This window comes from Pelophylax lessonae (genome assembly GCF_965119305.1).
Source record: "Pelophylax lessonae genome assembly, chromosome: 11".
NCBI classification, from domain to species: Eukaryota; Metazoa; Chordata; class Amphibia; order Anura; family Ranidae; genus Pelophylax; species Pelophylax lessonae.
This window is the reverse complement of record NC_138778.1, coordinates 52,951,614-52,973,564: the sequence shown is the minus strand read 5'-3', so window position 1 is coordinate 52,973,564 and position 21,951 is coordinate 52,951,614. Positions and strand designations below refer to the sequence as shown.

At 46.4% G+C, this 21,951-nt stretch overlaps 2 protein-coding genes across 2 annotated transcripts in view; both read right to left on the bottom strand.

Annotated features, from left to right (window-relative positions):
- The window catches only part of LOC309566766 (ER degradation-enhancing alpha-mannosidase-like protein 2), a 242,145-nt gene that overhangs the window by 130,067 nt on the left and 90,127 nt on the right, over positions 1 to 21,951 (bottom strand). The gene's annotated exons all lie outside the window — the stretch shown is intronic.
- The window catches only part of PHF20 (PHD finger protein 20), a 137,148-nt gene that overhangs the window by 46,028 nt on the left and 69,169 nt on the right, over positions 1 to 21,951 (bottom strand). The window contains exons 10-11 of the mRNA XM_082272227.1: positions 16,601 to 16,657; positions 237 to 512 (exon numbers count right to left, since the gene is read on the bottom strand). Of these exons, the coding sequence (XP_082128353.1) occupies positions 237 to 512; positions 16,601 to 16,657 (333 nt within the window). The remainder of the gene's footprint in view (positions 1 to 236; positions 513 to 16,600; positions 16,658 to 21,951) is intronic.

Below are 21,951 nucleotides of genomic sequence, written 5' to 3'. Positions count from 1 at the left end.
AAATCACAGGACAGTAGAACACTGCATTTCTGGCTAGATCAACAGACATTTTCTGTACTAGCTTAAAATGTAGCTTGTAAAAAGAAATGAATGCAGCTGCGAAAATGGCGGCAAAAGTGTCTTCAAATCCACAGAATCACCAGCGTCTCAACCATGATCTGGATACCACTCTACGGCCACACTACTACAATCTACTTCTACACACATCCACAAGACACAAAGGCAAATAGTCTTACGCAGAGAACCGGATGTGGTGCGTCTTCTCTTTGAGCTTTGCTGAATGGCCTTTTCGTGAGCTAAAGAGCCTCTTGTCTGCATATGCCTCGTGACAGGACTCAGATCCTGCTCTGACTTGTCAACGCCATGGAAATACTTCATATGGTAATGCAGCAATTTGGCTTTGCGAAAAGATTTGGAGCAATCCAAAATCTTGCATTTAAACTTGTTGGGTTCCAGTTCCAAGGTAACAGCTTTGGTAGCTGGATCATCAAGTTTCTTCAAAGTATTTGTTACTGCAATCACATAAAATAAAACAAGAAAAAAAAATAATACAATGCAACTAAAATCATAAGGAAAGCAAATAAAAACAAAAATAAAAACAAAACTTTAAAACGAAATGTGGTCTGTCTTTTATTACATTAAAGAGAATCTGTCACCAAGAAAAGACCACTTGGATGTACAGCAGTTCAGTCTTCATATTAACGTTTCCACCAAGTCAGCCACTGCCAATAAATGCTAAAACTTAACAGTAAAATTCTTCTCTTGGGGTGGCCAGTTTGAATATTTCCATTAAGGAGCAATAGAGTAGCGTCAAATGACTCTATGGCATGGGAATAAATATGTAGAAAACGTTTCCTGGTGTTGTTTCTGACTGCTATATGACTCTTTGATCTTGCCTAGCAGTTGACAGATGCACTTTGATAGACCATTATGTGGAAGCTAAAAATGCAATAAATTGCATTCTCCATGACACCACAGATAGTTAGAATTACTTTACGTTACAAACAACCAGCCATGTTAGAAAACGCAGCGAAGCTTCAGCACATATTAGCTGCATTTGTTTAAGAGGTTGCATTTCCCCTTTTAAAGCCAATTTCCCCCAACATGAGTAGACAATGGCCCGCCCGGAGTAGACAATGGCACAGCAGAAGGGGATTACCCTGTCAACACTGTGTGTTGATGGGGGGAATCATGCAAACTTCTTTTCTGCAACTTGTGGTGGCATGAAAGAAATTCGCACAGTCTATGGCCTGCCTAAGCTTGCATGAAAGTGCCATGGAGAGGAAGGTTGATCTGGGAGCGGAGAAGCTTTGTCACATTATACCCGCCTAATCAACCTAGTATGGTTCAAGGCTGTCCATAAAATGCAGATTAGACAAGTAGGGCTCATTCATAACAAGCAATGGAATTAACGTGTGTCTTGATTGTAGTAGTTAGCTCTTAAAAGCAGGACCCTCTTGTATTTTTTTGTATTTTAACTGTACTGTCTCCCTTTATATTGTAAAGTGCTGCGCAAACTGTTGGCACTATACAGTATAAATCCGGAACAATAATAATAGTTGGCATAGATCCTAACAGGATGCCTACGGCTGCATCACACACAGCACAGCCAAATCTCTGCTTGTTCGAGTGCAATGTCAAGAGAGAGCATTGCACACAAACATTTAGATTTAACCAGAACCAAAATCAAGAGTACGGCCTAAATCAAGGGAGGGCAACCTCTGAGGAGCTGGAGATTTACTTGAACAAAATGAAAGCGTTTGTATACTAAAAAAAAAAAAAAAAAAAAGACAAAAGCATAATGAGCTAGTATACATCGCATACTAGCTCATTATGAAATACTTACCTTAAAAAACTAAGCCCCGACACGGACCCCCGGACACCGCTGGGGGAGCTGACATGCTCCCTTGGCGTCTCTTCCGGGTTCGGCGGCTCCGGTGCTGTGAGTGGCCGGAGCCCGATGACGTCACTCTCGCGCATGCGCGCGGGAGTCATTTTCCGGCAAGTGCCGGCATGGAACTCTGAAGGCCCGCCGGACCTTCAGAGCGCATGCGCCACTAGCGTCAGCATGCAGGGCAAATATCTCCTAAACTGTTCAGGTTTAGGAGATATTAATTGTACCTACAGGTAAGCCTTATTATAAGCTTACCAATAGGTAAAAGTCACAAAAATGAGTATACTACCGCTTTAAAGGGATCACCAGGGCTCAGCACTTTTTTTTTTTTTTAAGAAACTAACTAGCAAGGCCTAACTAAATTTAAAGAGGGAGTCAACTCCTACGAATGAATTTTACCTATAATAGGGCTTGCATATAGGTACTGTAAATATCTCCTAAATTGTGTATGTTTGTTTAGGAGATATTTACTGTACATACAGCCGGTGACATTACTGGCACATGCGCTCTGATGAAACAGCCACCCGGGCTGTTCCTTCAGAGTCCTGTGCCGTAAACAGAGGCTCCTGCACGCATACACGGGAGTAACCTCATCACAGCTCTGGCCATTCACACAGCCGGAGTCCGCGAACCTGGATAAAGGATCCGGTGAAGATTGGAGAGCCTCCACTGGAAACTTTGCCCTTGCAGGTTTATAAAATCGCCGGTGGTTTACTACTGCTTTAAAAGTGTTTGTAAACCTAAAACAAATTACTTTGTTGCCCTCTTAAAGCAAAATATGCTTTACGATGTTGCTATTATTTTGGCACTGCCTGCGCTGGCTGCCGTTCCATGCTAGCGTGGTCAGTTTAATTCTTGTGTCAACCAGCTGTTTGCACAGGCACGCTGTGCAAGTGCACATTGTGCTTGTACCTTCAGTGGTCAGTACAAAGTTGTGCCAGCCCTTCTGCCCATATATCCTGGCCTGTGGATTCTCCTTCAGGCGTTCCTCCCCCTCCTGTGTAGCTGCCGGGTATGCTTGCGTTTAACTGCCTTGAAATTGCAGGCACCCGTCAGCCAGCATAATTTCCTGGATGTCCCAGAGCATACACGCCCACTATCAGGTCCGTGAATCGCTCGGGAACATACAGCAATCAGGTGACCTGCACTTTTAAAGAAAGAAAACACATTAAAGGCAAGTTAAAAAAAGAAATAGATATATGATATACCGGTAGTTAGATTGATCTATTTTAAAAAAGTGTTTAAACACTGTTTAAGGTTACAACTGCTCTAAGGAAGACTTGGAAACAGAATAAAACCAATGTCAAGTAGAGTCAAGTAGTAAGTGGACAATGTCAGTTTTTGTATGATTTTTTGCAAATTTAACAGCCCTATTGAGGGGGGCTTTTGTAAAAACATCAGGGGTCTAAACTTAGACAGAAAGTGATTGAGGACACAGCCCTAAGTCTATCTCTTCAGCCTCCGCTGCATAGAATAAACAGGAAGAGCTTTGCAGCCTTCCTGCTCATTAAACTGAAAGTAGTTGTAAATCCTACACATTTTTTACTTTACTGCATTAAGGTAAAAAATGTTTAGGTGTCAGAATCACCTCCTCACCCAGATTTTACTTACCTGAGCCCTCATTCCATCCAGCGCCATGCTCGTCTGCAGCTCTGCTCTCCCCTCACTTCTGTGTCTTGCTGGCTTTGCCGTAGCACCAGGAGCCACTGGCTCCCAATGTCGTTAACCAAAGCCAGTGATGAGTCCTGTTGCACGCACGAGTGCCCCCATGGGGAGCGGCTTCCCGTGGGGGGCACTGGGCAGAGGTGAGGGGCCAGGAGCACCAGCAGGAGATCCGAAAAGAGGAGGTTCGCACAGAGCAGATAAGTACAGACATGTTTTTTAATTTAAAAAAAAGAAATCCATATCCTTTACAATCACTTGAAGCATGGTAAAAACTTTAAGAGAAGTTTGGGTTTAAAAAAAAAAAAAAAAAAATTATACTCACCTACCTAGGTTGGATGTATCATTGATCTGATGCAGCATCTGTTCCCTGCCTCTTCAGAGACAGACTGAGAAGTGAGATCAAAGTCTGTTTTATGCTCAGTTTTCAGTCTTCACTGAGTTCTCCAAGCGGCTCACTGAAAGGCTGATCAAGCTGCCTATTCAGACATCTGGGTGGATTTGGACTATAAAAGGTTGGGATCCTTCCAGAGCCTGGACTGGCTGAGTGACATCAGCTGACAGCGGGCTTTAATCCAATGGTCAGCAGACAAAGGGTCACAGGAGTGCAGAACTAACTGCACTCCTGTGACCTACATGAGAAGAATAGACAAAATAGCTTTGGCCACACCTCTACTTTAATTTTGCTTGAGTTAAGAATTAACAGTAGGTGATCAGTAGTGATCACTCACTGTGTTCATTCAGAAAAACAAAGGGCCAGTAAATTACGTTTACTGGCCTCTTTGCCCTGCTCTCTATCCTGAAACGATCGCCCGCAGCAGCTGGCAGGAGACGAGGGGAAGCCAGCAGCACTGCAAGGGGGAGGTGGGGGGCCAGTGGAGCACAAAGGGGAGGACTGGGCAGCAGAAGGAAGGAGAATCTGGACAGGAGAGATGGTGGGGGGCAGCTTTTACTGGAACAGATTCCCTGTATTTTCTCCCTACAGTGGCTGAGAGGAGGATGAGGACGATGACGAGGAGGTTGACAAGGACGAGGAGGATGACAAGGAGCTATACTACAGGGGATTGGTTTCAGTGAATGCCGCCTATGCCACCCTTCCTGTCCAGGCCCCGTGTGCTCCCTCTTTTCCCCACAGCACTGCTGGCTTCCCTGCGCCACTTTGCATACGTAGGAGGAATAGTCCAGCAAGGAAGGGATGCGAACTACCCATCACTTGCTGGCGATTGACAGGTAAGACTGATTGAGTGGTTCCTGCCCCCTGGTTTAAATCCTCATACATGGTGCCTCGTTCTGGTAAACTGCTTAGATGTGATCAAATCTGTAGGCGTTATCTGGATATCCTACAAATAAAATGTAGAGGTTAACTCTGCTGAACTAGCAAATTTAAAAAAGGGAACTATAATGGCTGTTTGGGGAGTGTTATGCATGCCACTCTGCAAGGGAAGGGTTTTCTACAATGTCGAATCAAAGCTCCCCCTAAAAAGTGATCAACCAGTGGACCAATGCCTGCCATCACAAACATTATATTACTGATCGCGCCAAAAAAAGTTGGGGGGGGTCTAGGTGTTAGCAGGCATCAACCAGCTTTGCCGGTGTTGACAAAACATAGGTTCACTTTAAGGCCTCGTACACTGGACGTTTGAAAACCTCTTCTGAACCCTGGAACCTAATAGCGAGTAAACGACGTAAAAAAACGTCAGTTTTAGCACTTTTTACATGTCGCGTTTACTGGCGTTCATTAGCATTTTAGTTTGGAAGCGTTTTTGCAGATAACAGATTGTACTGATCAGTATACCCTCCCAAATGCCTAAGATGCAGGAAAAAAATCTCTCTCTCTCTCTATTGCAAAAGGTCAGAAATGTCTGTCCATTCTCATCCGATCCGCTGGACGGATGGAAAATATGGTTTCCATCTGTCCAGATTTGATGGATTGGATGTCAGCGGACATGCCTCTGCTGACATCCGATGCCCCATAGAGATGCATGGGGTGACAGTTCAGATCAGCCAAAAAAACTGACAGACGGATCTGAATGGTCCGCCTGTGTGAAAGGGGCCTAAATGAATCGGTCTCTAAATCAGTGCACATGGACGGATAAGATAACAGAGGAGAGTTCAGGGGCTGCTGAAAAAAAAATAATAAAGTGCCCAACTCCTCCTAAACATCCATTTATCAGCAGCAGTGTCCATGAGGCCTTAATGCAGGTATGTCCCTATAGGAGAGATGCCTAGCCATATAAAGATTCTGCGATTACATCTCCTCACTACATGGAATAGTGTAAAACAGGCATGTCCAACCTGCGGCCCAGAGCCCCAGGCAATGCGGCCCACTGCCCCCTGACATTTTTTTTTTTTTTTTGATGGGGGAAGGAGGAAGTCAGGTTGGGGGCACAGCCACAGCGGCTTCCAATTAACTGTAGGCAGAGGCTGCCTCGGAAGGGATCATCCTCCAGTTGTGTTAAATTAGTGCTGGGGGGGGGGGGGGGGGGGGTGTAGCAGCACAGGAAGGGCGCGGCAGCGTTTTATTACTTATATACCTTAACTATAGTATATATTTTATATGCGGCCCGAGAAAATTGCTCTACACTCAATGTGGCCCAGAGAAGCCAAAAGGTTGGACACCCATGGTGTAAAACATACAACTGCCGAAGCAGACATAATAAAAAAAAAAAACCTTCACTACCTTCCAGTGATCCATATTTCATATATAAAAGTAAAATGAATCTGAAGCCTGATTTCTCCGATTTGTATATGCAAAGCCGAAACCATTTTACCCTAGATAATCCACGCTTATAAACTGTAATCTTTTCAGTCATTAACTACAAGCCCCATCATAACCTGCCATCCAGGGACCTGCATTTCAGCTGCAGCATAATCATCCCCCTCTATAACCTGCTTAGCAAGCAAGACGCAGCTGTTCACACAGAGCAAGGCAAAATAAAGGGATTTAGCAGCTATTTAACAGAGTAAAAAGTAAAATGCACGTAAACAATGAACGCTTGCTTGCTACCATTGGTCAGGAAAATTTAATATTGAAAGGATTTGTCTATACCGGTCCAATAAGTGCAAAAAATACCTGCTGATCCGGTTAGAAATTCACACCTGTTCTGTGCTCACTCCATTTTAAATTAACCACTTCAACTCAAGGTTTACCCCCCCTTAATGTCCAGGACATTTTTTGCGATACAACCCTGGGTTACTTTAACTGCCAACTGCCCGGACGTGCGACCCTCTACCCAAAAACGATTAGGGCCCTTTCACACGGGCGATCCGATCAGATCAGATCCGCCTGTCAGTTTTTTTAGGTGGATCTGATTGGATCCTCCATGCAGCTCTATGGGGCAGCGGATGTCAGCGGAGACACCTCCGCTGACACCCGCTGCCATCCGTATCCGATCTGTGAAATCTGGACGGATGGAAACCCTATTTTTCCATCCGTTCAGTGATCGGAACGGATGAGAGCGGACAGGCGGTCCGCTCTCATCCGATCCCCCATAGAGAGCAGCGGGGGCTGAGACACCTCCCTCTCCGCAAGCTGAGACGGAGCTGTCATCCGCCGGCTCAGCGGGGAATCGATCAACACGGATCCGCCTACGGAGGCGGACCGTGTGAAAGAGGCCTTAATGTCCTTTTCTCCCCACAGAGCTTTTTTGTGGTATTCGATAACCTCAGCAGTTATTTTTTGTGCTATAAACAAAAACAGAGCGACAATTACTTTCTGCTATCACACATCTAATAAAAAAAGTCTTCATAAATTTAGGCCAATATGTATTATACTACATATTTTTGGTAAAAAAAATAATCCCGATAGGCGTATATTGATTGGTTTTGGCAAAAGTAACAGAGTCTATAAGCTATGGGATATACTTAAGGATTTTTTTTATACTAGTAATGGTGGCCATCAGTGACTTCTAGCAGGGGGTATGACATTGCTGCAGACAAATGGGACACTTTTTTTTTTTTTTAAACAGTGACACCAATATAGGGGGAAAAAAAAAAAAAATGCAGTCGCTGTACTAATGACACTGGCTAGGAGGGGGTTAACATCAGGGATGATCAAAGGGTTAAACATGTGCCTAAAATGCTCGGTTACTAAGGGGGAGGTGCTTGTACTATGGTAAGGCAGAAAACTGTGTTCCCGCTTTGCAGAAACACAGGATCAATGGCTTCCCTACTGAGAGAGCGGCAGTCTTCCACTTTTACATAAGCAGACCGGCATTCTGCTTCTCTCTCTCGAACGATTGACGGGTTCCGGCGTACCAATCACAGCGGGAGTGGGTTGCCGGCGGTGCGCACGCGCTCCAGACCCCGAAGTGTAGGATCGTGTACCAGTACGTGATCCTGCGCAGGACAGTCGCCTTGCCGCTGTATATATTCAGTATGTGGTCGGCAGGAGGTTAAAGAGACTCTTCATGCTGTATGGGAAAAAAAAATCCTGTAACTGCTGACTTTAATAGGAAATTTACCTGTCCAAGGAACCAGCGCCATCCTCACCCAGGTCAGCTCTACACTGGTCTTCAGGTCCCTCGTGTCGGCATGTTTATTAAGTGAAGCCAACTTTAACTCCTTGCAGCTTCAAATTCTGCTTTCCACTGCGCATTCACGAGCTGCGCTGTGCTTTGTGAATAGTCCCGCGGCCTTCTGAGACTGGTGGCATGTCCCAGAAGGTTGCAGACAATGGCGATCCAAGTGGAAGAAGAAGTGGGAGAGGTACCTGTCAAAACCAGATACCCGCTCTCCCCAAAGTGGCAGAGGAGTGAAGGCGGAAAAGCGAGACTTCGTCCCCTTTTGGGTAAAGTTCCTCTTAAGGACAATAAAGCTAGCCATTGAGTGAATTTCATTGTGAACTGGCCAAAATTTGCTTTGTGGGTAAACCTGTCTTCACTTGCTAGTTGAATGAGCCAGACAGAAAATGGATAGTTGTGCAGCGGTCACATCAAATCAGATGCAGATGCTGTTGAGGTATTCTGACAACCCCTGTTGTATTCTGGCTGTCAGAATACAACAGCAGGCACTGCAGATTCCTTCAACTGCACTGTAAAGTTAGTATAAATTGGGACTACAGAATGATTCGCCTCTGTATGGAGACGGGAGCAATAAGGGGGTCTGAGTAGTTTGGCAAGGGGAAAAAAAAAAATGGATTTTTGACTTGCCATAAAATTATTTCCTCTATTGTTCATTGACAGACGCAGCTCCATATTCTTCTTGACAATTGGGTTATGCTGCCCCCTACAGGAGTAGGACACTAAGCAGGGGAAAAAAAACAAAAACAAAAACAAAAACAAAAAAAAAAAAAAAAAAAAAAAAAAAAAAAAACTTTACCACACCTATGGGGCAGTCCCTGCAGTTATATACCCACTCACTCTGCTATAGGATTCAGTTTAGTTGCAAGCAGTGTTTAGAAGAAAAACCCCCATCCCATTCATAATTAGAGGGACGGGTGCTGCGGCTGTCAATGAGCTTCAGAGAAAAGGATTTTAAGGCAAGTCAAAAATCCTTTTTATTCTATTGTTCATTGACAGATGCAGCTCCATATTCTTCTTGACCACTGGGACGTCCCAAAGCAGTATTTGCATGAGGGGTGGGAAAACGCACAAAAGAACGTAATTCCCCAAAGGCTAAACGTAGCCAACCAGTGAACATGGAGCCCAACCAAGAACAACTGGAGCTCACCTAGAAAACATACACCCTCAAAGAGAAAATTTTCTCTCTTTGAGAACAGCAGCCTGCAAAACCTTGTGGCCAAAAGAAGCACCCGCAAATGCCAACACATTTACTTTGTAGAATTTTGTGAATGTGAGCACACAGGACCAAGTTGCCGCCTTGCAAACTTGCATTACCGACACCTGACGGCGGAAAGCCCAAGAGGCACTCAGCACCCTAGGAGAATGCACCTTCACAGGGAAAAGGTGGAACCCGAGACCCTTCAGTGAATAAGCCTGTACCACCGTCTGCCTGATCCATCTGGATATGGTCGTGGCAGACGCAGCCAATCCCTTTCGAGGTCCTTCCATGAGGACAAAGTCTGATTTCCTGAAAGATTCAGTAGCCGCCAGGTAAACCCTAATTGCCCGAACCACATCCAAATAATGCAGGCAATTTCCTTGGGATGCTTGGGCTTAGGACAGAGTGAAGGCATCACAATTTCTTCATTCAAATGGAAATCAGAAACGACTGATTAGGTCGAAGTACCACCTTATCTCTGTGGACCACCAGATAACGTGAACAGCAGGATAGCGCCGCCAATTCAGATACTCTGCGAGCAGCGGTAATTGTCACAGAAGGTAGCCTTTTTGGTGGCTGTGTAAGCTGAGGAATCTCCCTAATGTTCTCAAAGGGAGGTTTTTGAAGAACAGACAGTACCAAGTTAAGATCCCACAGAGGTAACGGGGATCGTATCTGAAGAGCCATATGGCGAATCCCTTGAATAAAAGTGCGAATCAAAGCATGCGTAGCTAAAGGGCGTTGGAAAAAAACACAGCCAAAGCCGACACTTGGCCTTTAATAGTACCCAAGGCCAAAAGCTGTTCAACCCCCCCCTTTGGAGAAAGGTCAAAATCCTAGCCACTGAAGAAAAGCAAAGATGCACCTTCAGCGATTCACACATTCCTGGAGGTAGATTTTTTAGTCTTCAATAGTGTAGGAATCACTGAGTCCGAAAGACCCCTGTCCTTCAACATATGGCTTTCAAGAGCTACGCCGTTAAAGCCAGCGACTGTAAAGCAGGATGGAAGATCAGCCCTTGAGAAAGCAGATCTTCCCTGGGAGCAAGTCTCCAAGGAGCATCAGCAACCAACCTTACCAGATCTGCGTACCAAGACCGGCGAGGTCAGTCTGGGGCCCGCAGAATGACCAGAATCCCTTCTACCTCTATTCTGCGCAGAAGCCTCGGCAGGAGTTTCAGCGGAGGGAACGCATAGATCAGCCGATACTCACCCAAAGGAGCCACCAGTGCGTCTGTGGCGTGAGCCAGAGGATCCCGAGACCTGGCTACAAACCTCTGTACATTCTTGTTGAGCCGAGAGGCTAACAGGTAGATGTCGGGTGTCCCCCACCAGACACAGCAGATGAAACGCCTCCAGGTGCAGGGACCATTCCCCCTGATCCAACACCTGACGACTCAGGTAATCCGCCTACCAGTTCTCCACTTCCGATATATGCAAGGCGAAAAGGGCTGGAACAAAATTTTCTGCCCATTTCAGGATCTCTGCCATCTCCCGGGCCGCCAAGTCACTCTTGGTGCCCCCTTAATTGACGTAAGCCACGGCCATGGCATTGTCCGATTGAATCCAAACTAGACAACACCACAGACGATTTGGCCAGTGACTCATGCAAAGCTTTATCGCTCCGAGTTCCAGAATATTGATCAGTAGCCTGGACTCCTCCACGGTCCAGGACCCCTGGAGACACAGCTTGCCAAGCACTCTTCCCCAGCCGAACAGGCTGGCATCCATGGTTACCACGGTCCAATACAATGGGAAGAAGGACTTGCCCTGGCATAGAGCCAAAGAGCGAAGCCACCACAGAAGAGCACACTTTGTGCTGTGACTCAACCAAAATCATAGTGTCCAAGGATTTTGGATCTTTGTTCCACTTGACAAGAATTTCCCTTTGTAAGGGTCTCGTGTGAAACGGAGCAAACGGAACCGCCTCAAAGGCCGACACCATCAAGACCTAAGGCTGGCATGCAGGTCCGGAAAGAGGACAGATTGCTGGATAACAGTAAACGAATCGCCCTCTGCAACTTTTGCAGCTTTTCCGGGGGAAGAAACACCCTCGCCGAAAGGGAGTCGAGAGTCAGGTTCAGATAATCCAGTTTTGAAGATGGTACTAGAGCAGACTTTTTTAAATTGATGTTCCAACCAAACTCTTGCAGAGTCCGTACAGTGATTGTCAAGTCGCCCAACAGGGCTGGATGCGAGCCTGCTCCTAAGAGGAGATCGTCCAGGTACCCCAGTACCGCAATCTCCCATTGTCGCAGTAATGCCAATACCGGAGCCAACACTTTGGTGAAGACCCTGGGAGTGGAGGCGAAACCAAAGGGTAATGCCACAAATTCATAATGATCCTCTCCTACAGCGAAGCGAAGAAAATGCTGGAGTCCAGCATGAATAGGGATGTGCAGATATGCGTCCTTGATATCGAAGAAGGCCAAAAAGTCTCCTTGGTGTAGGGACGCCACTACCGTGCAAATGGACTCTATTCAAAACTTCTGTACCCGCACAAAGCGGTTGAGGTCCAGGATTGGATGAACTTTGCCTTCTTTCCTGGGAACAGTGAACAGGTTTGAATAGAACCCCTGAAAGAGTTACCTAGAGGGAACCGGCACAATCACCCCTTGAGACAGCAGATCTTGTACCGCCTCTCATAGATCCCTTATCCGATCTGGAGATAGGCGTAGATTGGATGTGAAGAATTTGTCTGACGGTCGAGACCCGAATTCGATCTTGTAACCCGATCTGATCAGTTCGTGGACCCATTTGTCCTGATTCAGGGAGGTCCATGGTTCCGGAAAGAAGCAAAGACGTCCCCCCCATCCAGTTACGGTTGAGGGCGTTCCTTCAAGCAGACGTGGATTTGTCTGTAGATATGGATTGGCCTGCTCTCAGCTTACCCAACCATGTCTTCTTGGAACCCCCAGTCGACCTAAATGGCTTGGGTCCTTTCTCCTGCGTGCCGGAGGCACGAAAAGGCCACCTGTGGGCTGTAAAATATGGCCCCCGTCTATTACGTGGTGACTTTCCCTTGGAGGATTGAGGAAGATGAGTACTCTTTCCACCCATGATCAGTTCATCCAATGAGGATCCAAACAAAGGGGAGCTCTGATACAGCTTTTTTTTTTTCCAAAAGAGCCTTTTTTGAAGCCTGATCCGCAGACCAGCTTTTTCTAATGGCTACCCTACCACGGATACTCTGGCTACAAGAGGGGTCTTATCTAGCGACGCATCACATATAAATAGTAGGGCTTGGACCATTTGGTCTGTTAGCTCTGCCAGGCCAGGAGGGAGCTGTTTCTAGGTCACTTTTTAGTAACTTTGCCATTCCTTTATGGTCTGGGAAACCAGAGTGATCACGAAGATCGGTTTAAGTAGTGAGCCCGCTATCACATGTAAGTGGCAGGACAGAGACTCAATCCTTCTATCCACAGGGTCTGTAAAGACCAGGGACTCTTTCACTGGGACCACAGTAGATTTGTTCAATCTGGAGACCGGATGGTCCATCTTCGGTGGACCAGTCCATTTTGCGGATAACGCGTCCGCAAATGAATACCGCCTCTTAAAAGGCTTTGGCACCACTAACATCTGTTTGAGGAGCTCCCATTGGTCAGAGACAATTTTGTCAAAAAGTTACAGACAAGGGAAAACCTTGCCCGACTTCTGGGATTTGCGAGTGCCAAATGACACCTGCGTCCCTGACGCTGCAGAATCATCCACCATTTTTAGAGTTTCCTGCACTGACACGAAGTGCCTCCACCCGCACGCTTTCCCGTGCGGCTGCAGACGAGGATATGTCGCCCTTGTTATTCGAGTGCGGTAATGTAGAACCCTCAAGGGTGACACAAGTCCGCAGCGGCCATATCTAGCTCAGAATTTGAGGATACAGGAGAGGCAGGGGAGGGCATAGGGCACTTTTTACTAGTGGTATTTTTTTTAAAACTGAATCCACTTTTGACACCAGGTTTTCCAAAACCGCCGTTAAGGCAGACAGGAGTTGCAACCCATAGGTCCCAGAAACGGCAAGGAGGGGATCTGTAGGTGAAATTTATTCCTGGGACTCCATATGAACCCTGGAATAGCGCAGTGTCACTTTAAGAAAACTGCGAAAAACTGACCCACACCGCTGCATCAGTGGTACTACAAGTCCCAGCCACTAGCACTGCAGATAGCAGGGTGAGAGAGAGACCTACAGGGACCCCAATAGACATACACATTCAATATGGAGGAGAACAGGATCAGTCTGCTGTGCAGAAAAAAAAAAACAATCTTCACAGGAAGAGGAAGTACCTGGGCCATCACTAGAGTAAAGGCCTACCTTCTCCCTGCTGTCCAGCGTTCGCAGACTCCGAGAAATTGGCCGCCAAATGCATTCCTATGGGGAAACCACAAAACCATGGCCGCCCATGCATTTCAATGGGAACTTCTGCAAAATGAGGCCGAAGGGTTCCACAGTAAAATGGCGGCTCCCTCGGCGCGCCATGTAGTCTCCAGGACCCCCTGTAGGTCCAAACAATTAGTGGTGTTGGGGGGTCCAAGGCAGGGACCCCCCACCAGGATTAACCCCGCCCAGCAGATCCACTATGGTGGCATCGGCGCGTACACCCCCCCCCCCCCCCCGAGGACCCCCATCGCTGACTGAGGTAGGGACCTCTATGATATTTGGGGGGGGAGGCCTTGGGGGAGCCTGGTACATACAGAGAGGCCAGGAGGAATGAGGGGTACCCCGAGGGTCCGACATCCCAGGGAAGGGACCACGTCCACCCCGAAACCACCAGAGCTATGGGGGACACTACTCACTATACCAACGACATCGGGTGGGCACCACTCGGGACAGAATACCTCTCCACTCGGGGTGGGGGTGCTGACGGCCGAGGGGTACACTGCGACTCAGGTCAAATCAGGTCAGGTGCGTCCCTCGAGGTGTTTCACTCGCGGGCCAGCCCCCGTCCATTGGGGCTGTCGTGGCGAGGCCTATCGCTGGGCTATAACCTGCACACGCTCGCTGGCAGGGCTTGGAGACCTTAAGGATCTGGGATATCCAGTCCAAAACCCAGTCTGGCTGTTGATTTCAGTTCTCTCAGGAACATAAGTAGCTAAAACAAAAAAAAAAAAATTGCAATTTTTAACAAAAGGTTCCCTTTAAAATAAAAAAAAGACAACCGAAGACCAAAGTCTCAGCCGGGAACTAGGTCCTACCCCTAAACTAGGCAGAAACAAACAATCCTATAGCAGAGTAAATGGGTGTATACCTGCAGGGACTGCCCCATAGGCGTGGTAGTTTTTTCCTGCCTAGTGTCCTACTCCTGTAGGGGGCAGCATAACCCAATGATCAAGAAGAATATAGAGCTGCGTCTGTCAATGAGCGAGAAATGGGCAGGACTGACAATAGTAAAACATGCAAGTATTGCATAGATACTGTACTGTAAATGCTTTTCTCCCCTCTATTTTGCCCTGACATACATTTTAAAGCCTAACTCTAGCTCTCTCTAACTTTAAAATCGTTTGCCTGGACCAAGCTGATCCATACAAACTATTACCTTCAATGACGGAGTCGGCCACTGTATAAGCTCCGTCAGTCCCAGAGCTTCCTGACCACCTCCCAGGAAAAAAAAAACAAGTCAGGCTGAATACTGCTCAGCCATTCACAGGAAGCTATGTATTTTCTGAATGACCGATTCAGACATCATCATAAGCCCACCTCTCTACCCCAGCCAATCAGATGAAGCATTGTATTCCTTAATAGAATACAAAGTGTCCTCTGAATGGCTGAGCAGCTTTCAGCCAGACTTTTAATTTTTTTTCCAGGAGTAGGCCTGGAAATTCCTGTCCCACTGACGGAACACAGCACTGCTTATGCCCCGTACACACGTTCAGATAATCGGACGACTTATCGTTCGCATTTTGTTGCATGATACCAACATCGAATTCAACAATGCGTACAAACCGTATGATTTTTTTCGTACGATTCTGGAAAAGCTTCCTGGTTGCTTAGCTATGTATCAGATGGTGCAAAACAAAAACAATGGCAGCCAGGCTTTTTCGGGGCTATTTTAGTGTTTCTGAGCAGGCGGGGTCTTTGTCGATCAATTTTTAGCAGACGCATAGTGTACTGATGAAACGATTGTCGTTCGCGAGGCTGTCGTACGACAGAAGTTTTCCTGTTTGTCCCTTTGGATTTTGTTGGACCAACTGTCGTGATTGGCTGTCGAAAGCTGTGTACTAACGATCAGATTATCGTGAGATCAGGTCGAAAGCGAGTTTTGTTGTCCGATTATCTGAACGTGTGTACGGGGCATTACTGTATGTAACTTAGGCTACATACATACATACATACAGCTTACACAGCAGGCACATTTAGTACCAGCTTGCTCCTAACAAACTAATTAAACTTCACTAAAAAGCTGGAGATAAGCTTGAAATATTCCTTTATTATTTTTGTTTTTAGGGAGGTTTGATTATATGGCACACTAAAAACTATGCTGAAAACTATTATTCCACTCATTTTTCTTTGGCCCCTTCACCCTACTCTGCTGTGGTTGTACATTCTACATGCACATTAGCCGAATGCACCACAGAAAAGGTGCTTTGTTGAGGCTTTCATGCAAGAAAAAAAAAAATAGGCCAATATTTTTCCATCTATATTGGTTAGGTGCATGTCAGTCCAATAACCACAGATGGCAATGGCTTTCATACGTCCCCTGTCTCTTTAGCACGTGCCTGGATTACATCCTTCAAAGCTGCCATTATGGAGTACAGGGAAACTGACACATCAGTATGCTGGAAGCGGCTTGGAGCAGTGAAAGTTGCAGTCGAGATCTAGCATGCCCAAAGTGCATTCTCCATAGAGAAGTAAAAGAAGCTTGCAGCTTCAGTGTCAATCAAGGAAAGGCAAGTTGTGGGGTTAGTTCATTACAAAGCAGCATCAAAACACCACATTAGTAAATAGCCAACTACAATGTGTCATATGGAAGGTATTCAAAGCTGTAACACAATATTTCCATCAAGAAGAGTTCTCTAAAACACATCCACTTTACAGGTTTCAACACATAACAGGTTGCTAAAAAACAACCAGGTCTTTATGCTTCACTTTCACACAAGGAGAACAAAAACATTATTAACAAGCTTTGGGTAGCAAGCAGCTTGCAGGGTTCAATGAAATATTGCAGGTCTAAGACTTCTCTAAGCAGAAAGGGGATTTACAGAAGACAGGGAATATTACAGAGAAAGCTGTACAGCACTAATTTGCTATTGCAAGATTGCAATACCAAAACTAGGCGCACTCCGGACAGACATGGGAAGGTAGGTAAAGCATACAATAAAAGTGTCTTACAAGGTTCTCTACTGTATTTAGCAGAACTGTCAGACCGTCGATTCAGCTTCATAGGAGCTAGAGGGAAAACCCAGACAAGGTTATTTAAGAAATGTACAGATAAAAAGGTTTCCAGTTTTTATAGCACTTGAATTTACTAAATATAAAAGGCCAACTCCACCAAAAACGTATTTCTACATTGCACCCCTCTGACTTCAGTGACCAGATATACCCACAAAACATCACTGACTGTTACAAGGCCAATAGTGGTGGCATTTTAATGGTTTCTCCAAAGTAGATTAAACAACTGAAAAAAAAAACAAAAAAAAACAATTTGTAGACATGGACTTGGAGAAAGGGTGAAAAACGACCCACTACAAGGAAATCTAGCCATCACAGTCCTAACAGAAGCAGCCAGAGGAAGATTCAATGGACCTGAAACTGATGTTTTGGGCATAGTTGACCATTACAAAGGAAAACAATCATTACAATTTAAAAATGGCTAAAACTCCTAGCTCAAAAAATAGTTAAGCAACATCTCCAGAATCTGACCCCCGGTACCCTCCCTTCAAGATCCCTAAATACATACCCTAACTTTAGGAGTCTTCAGGTGTGACAACACCGGTCCCTCATCTTTTAATCCACTGGCGGTCCTTACTGAAGCAGGGAAGGCTGCTCATGTAATAAAGCATGAGCTACATTCAGTGCTGTGAGCCAAAGCCAGCATGATCATGGACGGTTCACAAAGGACTAGGCTCACAGCCATTTGAATGTTGCTGGCCATCATTCATCACAGAAGACATCTATATGAAGGGATGAATGTCTACATAGGACAGTTATGCATGAGAGGAGTGTATTGCAGCGTTGTCTGTTTTCAAATATATATTATAATTACTTTAATTCTGCTTTACAGCAGTGTATAACATATTTCCAAATTAAAATACCCATTTATTAAAGTAGAACTAAATGCAAAACTTTTCTTCATTTCGGATAGAGCAAGGGAGGGTTATAACTTGGGATAGACCAATACGGTTTTTTCAGGGCCGATATCGATATTTTGGTCACAACGTATCGGTATCAGCCGATATTTTGTACATTTAAAGTTTTGAAAAAAATTGATTTTTGTAAAATCTTACCGTAAAATCCTTTTCTCTTAGCTCATTGACAGACGTAGTCCTCGGTGATACACCACCTTCGGGTTATGTTGCCTCCACAGGAGCAGGACTAGACAGGAAATTAAAAAGCTCTGGCCACACCCCAGGGGCAGTCCCAGAGGGTATATCCTCTCTCTCTCTGCCTCAGCAAATCAGTTATGTGAAAAAGCAGTCTTTAGAGATTTTAACCCAACTCAAAAAACCAGAGGGGCGGGGACTACGTCTGTCAATGAGCTAAGAGAAAAGGATTTTACGGTAAGATTTTACAAAAATCCATTTTTCTCTAGCGCTCATTGACAGACGTAGTCCTCGGTGATACACCACCTTCGGGACGTCCCAGAGCAGTATCACAACTGAGGGGTGGGAAAATGGAAATCAAATCCCAATCTAGAAGGCCCAACCGGTGCCAACTAGAAGTTTACAATGCTCATCCTTAATGATGAGACTCAACAAAAAAAGAAAAAAAAAAAAAAAAAACAGAAAAAAACCCGAGGTAGACCACCGGTCTCCTCAAATTGCGGCCTGCAAAACCTTGCGGCCAAATGAGGCATCCGCCGATGCCGTCACATCAATTTTATAGAATTTTGTAAAGGTATGTACCGACGACCAGGTGGCCGCCTTACATACCTGGACCACTGACGCCTGATGGCGAAAGGCCCAGGAAGTACTGAGCGCTCGAGTGGAGTGCGCCCTAACAGGGAACGGAGGACTCTGACCCTTAATAGAATAAGCCTGTACCACCGTTTGTCTAATCCATTTGGCAATGGTCGCGGCAGATGCAGGCAAACCCTTTCTGGGGCCATCCGTGATCACAAAAAGTGAATCCGTCTTACGGAAAGATTCCGTAGCTTTGATTGCCCGAACCACATCTAAGGAATGCAACGCATGTTCCCGATGATGTTTGGGCTGAGGACACAAGGAAGGTAGTACAATATCTTCATTCAGATGAAAATCTGAAACCACCTTAGGAAGAAAAGATGGCTTAGGATGAAGTACTACCTTATCCCTATGAATCACTAGGTATGGGGACTGGCATGATAATGCAGCCAGTTCTGACACCCTGCGAGCAGAAGTAATAGCCACCAAGAAGGCCACCTTCTGGGATAAAGTAAGCAAGGGAATCTCCCTGATGTTTTCAAAGGGAGGTTTCTGTAGAACCGACAAAACCAAATTAAGATCCCAGGGCGGTAAGGGCGCGTGGACTGGAGGAGCCAGGTGCCGCACCCCCTGGATGAAATTCCGCACCAAGGATTTGGTAGCTAAAGGCTTCTGAAAGAAGATTGCTAATGCTGAAACTTGACCCTTGATGGTGCTCAAGGCTAGCTTCTGCTCAACCCCTTGTTGCAAAAAGGCCAATATTCGAGACACCGAATAGGTACGTGGAGGAAATCCTAAAGATTCGCACCACGCAATATAAGTCTTCCATGTGTGATAATAGACTTTGCTGGAAGTCGCTTTCCTTGCTTTAATAAGGGTAGGAATGACTGAAGTAGACAAACCTCTGTCCTTCAGTACTTGGGTCTCAATGGCCAGGCCATTAAACCCAGCGACTGTAAAGCATGATGGTAAATTGGTCCTTGAGACCACAGACACTCCCTGAGACGAAGTTCCCACGGAACGTCTACGACTAGCATGTCCAAGTCGGCCAGGCCGGCTTGAGGAGGCCAGCCTAGAATTTCTAGGACCACTGGCGCTGATTGGATCTGAACCAGGCGTCCCTAGAGCTATCTGGCCCCGACCATCCGAGAAAGTCTGGTCGTTTTCTGTTCCCACACATTTATCAGATACCTGATAGTTATCAGGAAAGGTGATCTTTTCTGGTTGACCCTCAGGGACCGAAGTCACCCGACTAGAGGCTGCTTGGCCTATCTGGTCAACCAGATCCGATTCCTGTGAGGTATCGGGACTAATCTTAGGAAAAGGTCTATTCAGGGAACGGTAGCTACCGCTTCCTGTGGTACTTAAATGTTGGAAGGGAAGAATCGCACCGGTAGTAGTGGTTGATGCTCGATCTAATGTCCTGAATACCGGTGAAAACGTCCCCCCACCCTGAAACCGGGTGGGGGCGCACCTTCAGGCTGTGTACTCCTTTGCTTCGGGTTTGGCTGGGTTGGTCCTTTGCTTGTCCGACCAGCCCTTCTTGAACCCTCCTGGAGGAGTCTTGCCTTTCCCGCTAGTACCAGCCGGGCGCCCTTTATGGGCGGTAAAGAAAGGTCCTCGCTTGTTGCGAGGTCCCTTAGCTTTAGCAGCCTGTGGCAAAAAAGTGCTCTTGCCCCCAGTGGCATCCTTAATGATTTCATCTAGGTTGGCCCCAAATAGACGATTCCCCTGAAAAGGGAGATTAGTCAAGGTCTTTTTGGAACCTAGGTCAGCTGACCAGCATTTTAACCACAGCACACGTCTGAGGATCACCGATAACTTAGATGCATGCCCTAATAAGGGAGTAGTGTCCAAGGCTGCGTCACAGATAAACTGTAACCCTTGTATAATCTGTTCCATCAAATCAGATGTCTCCTGGGGAATATCTTTTCCCCTAAGATCTTGGCGTACCATTTTCGCCCATTCCGTAAGTGTCTGGGAAACTAGACCAATAACAATTACTGGTCTAAATGCTGACCCTATCAGAGAGAAGATGGTGCGGGACTCTGCTTCTATCTTTCGATCCACCGGATCCTTAAAGGACGTAGTGTCCTCCACTGGAATAACCGTGGCTTTATACAGCCTGGAAATAGGCGGATCCACGACTGGTGGTACCGTCCATTTCTTAATGATGGATTCCTCAAACGGATAGCGTCTAGCAATACGCTTGGAAATAGTAAAGGTACGTTTAGAATGCTCCCATTCTCCTTTAATCTGATTACCAAAACATTTAGGTACAGGAAAAGCCTTCGCCGTCTTGATGGGCTTATTAGTACCAAAAGGCATCTCTGTTTCAGTTGCCTCTGCAGGTAAAGCCTCAAGTTTTAAGGTTTCCTGCACTGCCACAACTAGTGCGTCCACCAATGCTTCTTCCTGAATTATAGCAGGAGAAGAAGCGTCCTCCTCACTGTCTGAGGGGGCTTTACCTGGGATAACAGCCCTTGCAGAGGAACCTGCAACTGCCGTGACCATCTCTGAATCTGAGTCAGAGGTGTCAGATGGTATAGGGGTAGGCGGGGGTCGCTTCCTTGACCCCCGTCCCTGACAGGCCGCCTCCACCCGAGCCACCATAGACTCCAAAATTGCTGTAAATGACTCTATACTCTGTGCACCGGCGGGTCCCGTGGCCCCCTCGAGGGAAACAGGTGGGGGAATATGTGTGGCAGGGTCCATGATAATTCCAGTCACTTCCTGGATAATATAATTCAAAAATAAAAAACTTTTTTTTTTTTTTTCAGACCCCCAGCGCCACAAAAGCCCCTTAGTGTTACCTGCTAGGGATCCCTATCGATCGAGAGAGAGAGAGAGATAGACCCCCAGGCTCACCACTTGATGCTCAGAGTTTAACTGCAACAGGTTACAGCGCTGTCTTGACAAACAGGAAGTCTTTTGGCTGGCTGCCCAGGAAGAAAGGAGGCGGCTCCGCCCCTCTGCACGCCTTCCGGCGCCTCCCCCAAGCTCCACGAGGTGTTTGGATCACCTCAAACATGGCCGCCCCCATGCTGGAGACACGAGGCTACGCCAAAATGGCGGCTCGTGCGATCCAGCAAAAAAAATGGCGGCGGCCTGTACTGAATAGCGGTGTGCTGCAGGGCACACAACATTCTCACTGCATGGGGATATGGCGTGGTTGGCGGTACCGGCCCTGGCGGACCGCATGGCCGTTCGGGAGGCCTGCTAATAGCTGGAGATCTGATTTGGAAGGCAGTCTACATGTCCGTGGCTTCTGACTGGTAGGTAGCTTATACTTAACCCGTAAGATTCCCAGAATGCCACAGATTACATCTTTTAAACATGTATACAATTAGATTGTTAGCTCCCAAACCAAGCCTCCTGGCTTTTTGCACACATAAAATCACACTCAAAGTAGGAGGATCTGTGTCATGTTATAGGATAGAAAGGGACTCTTTCTTACCATACAGAGAGGGGCCCGCGTTCACCACAAAACCCGTCAGGGAAAAAGGGGGAACATACTACTCACCATACCGGAACCAGGCGGGCACCAACTCCTGACAGTACCCCTCTCCACCGGGGCGGGAGGGCTGTCGACCGATACGGACGCCGTGACTCATGGTCTTT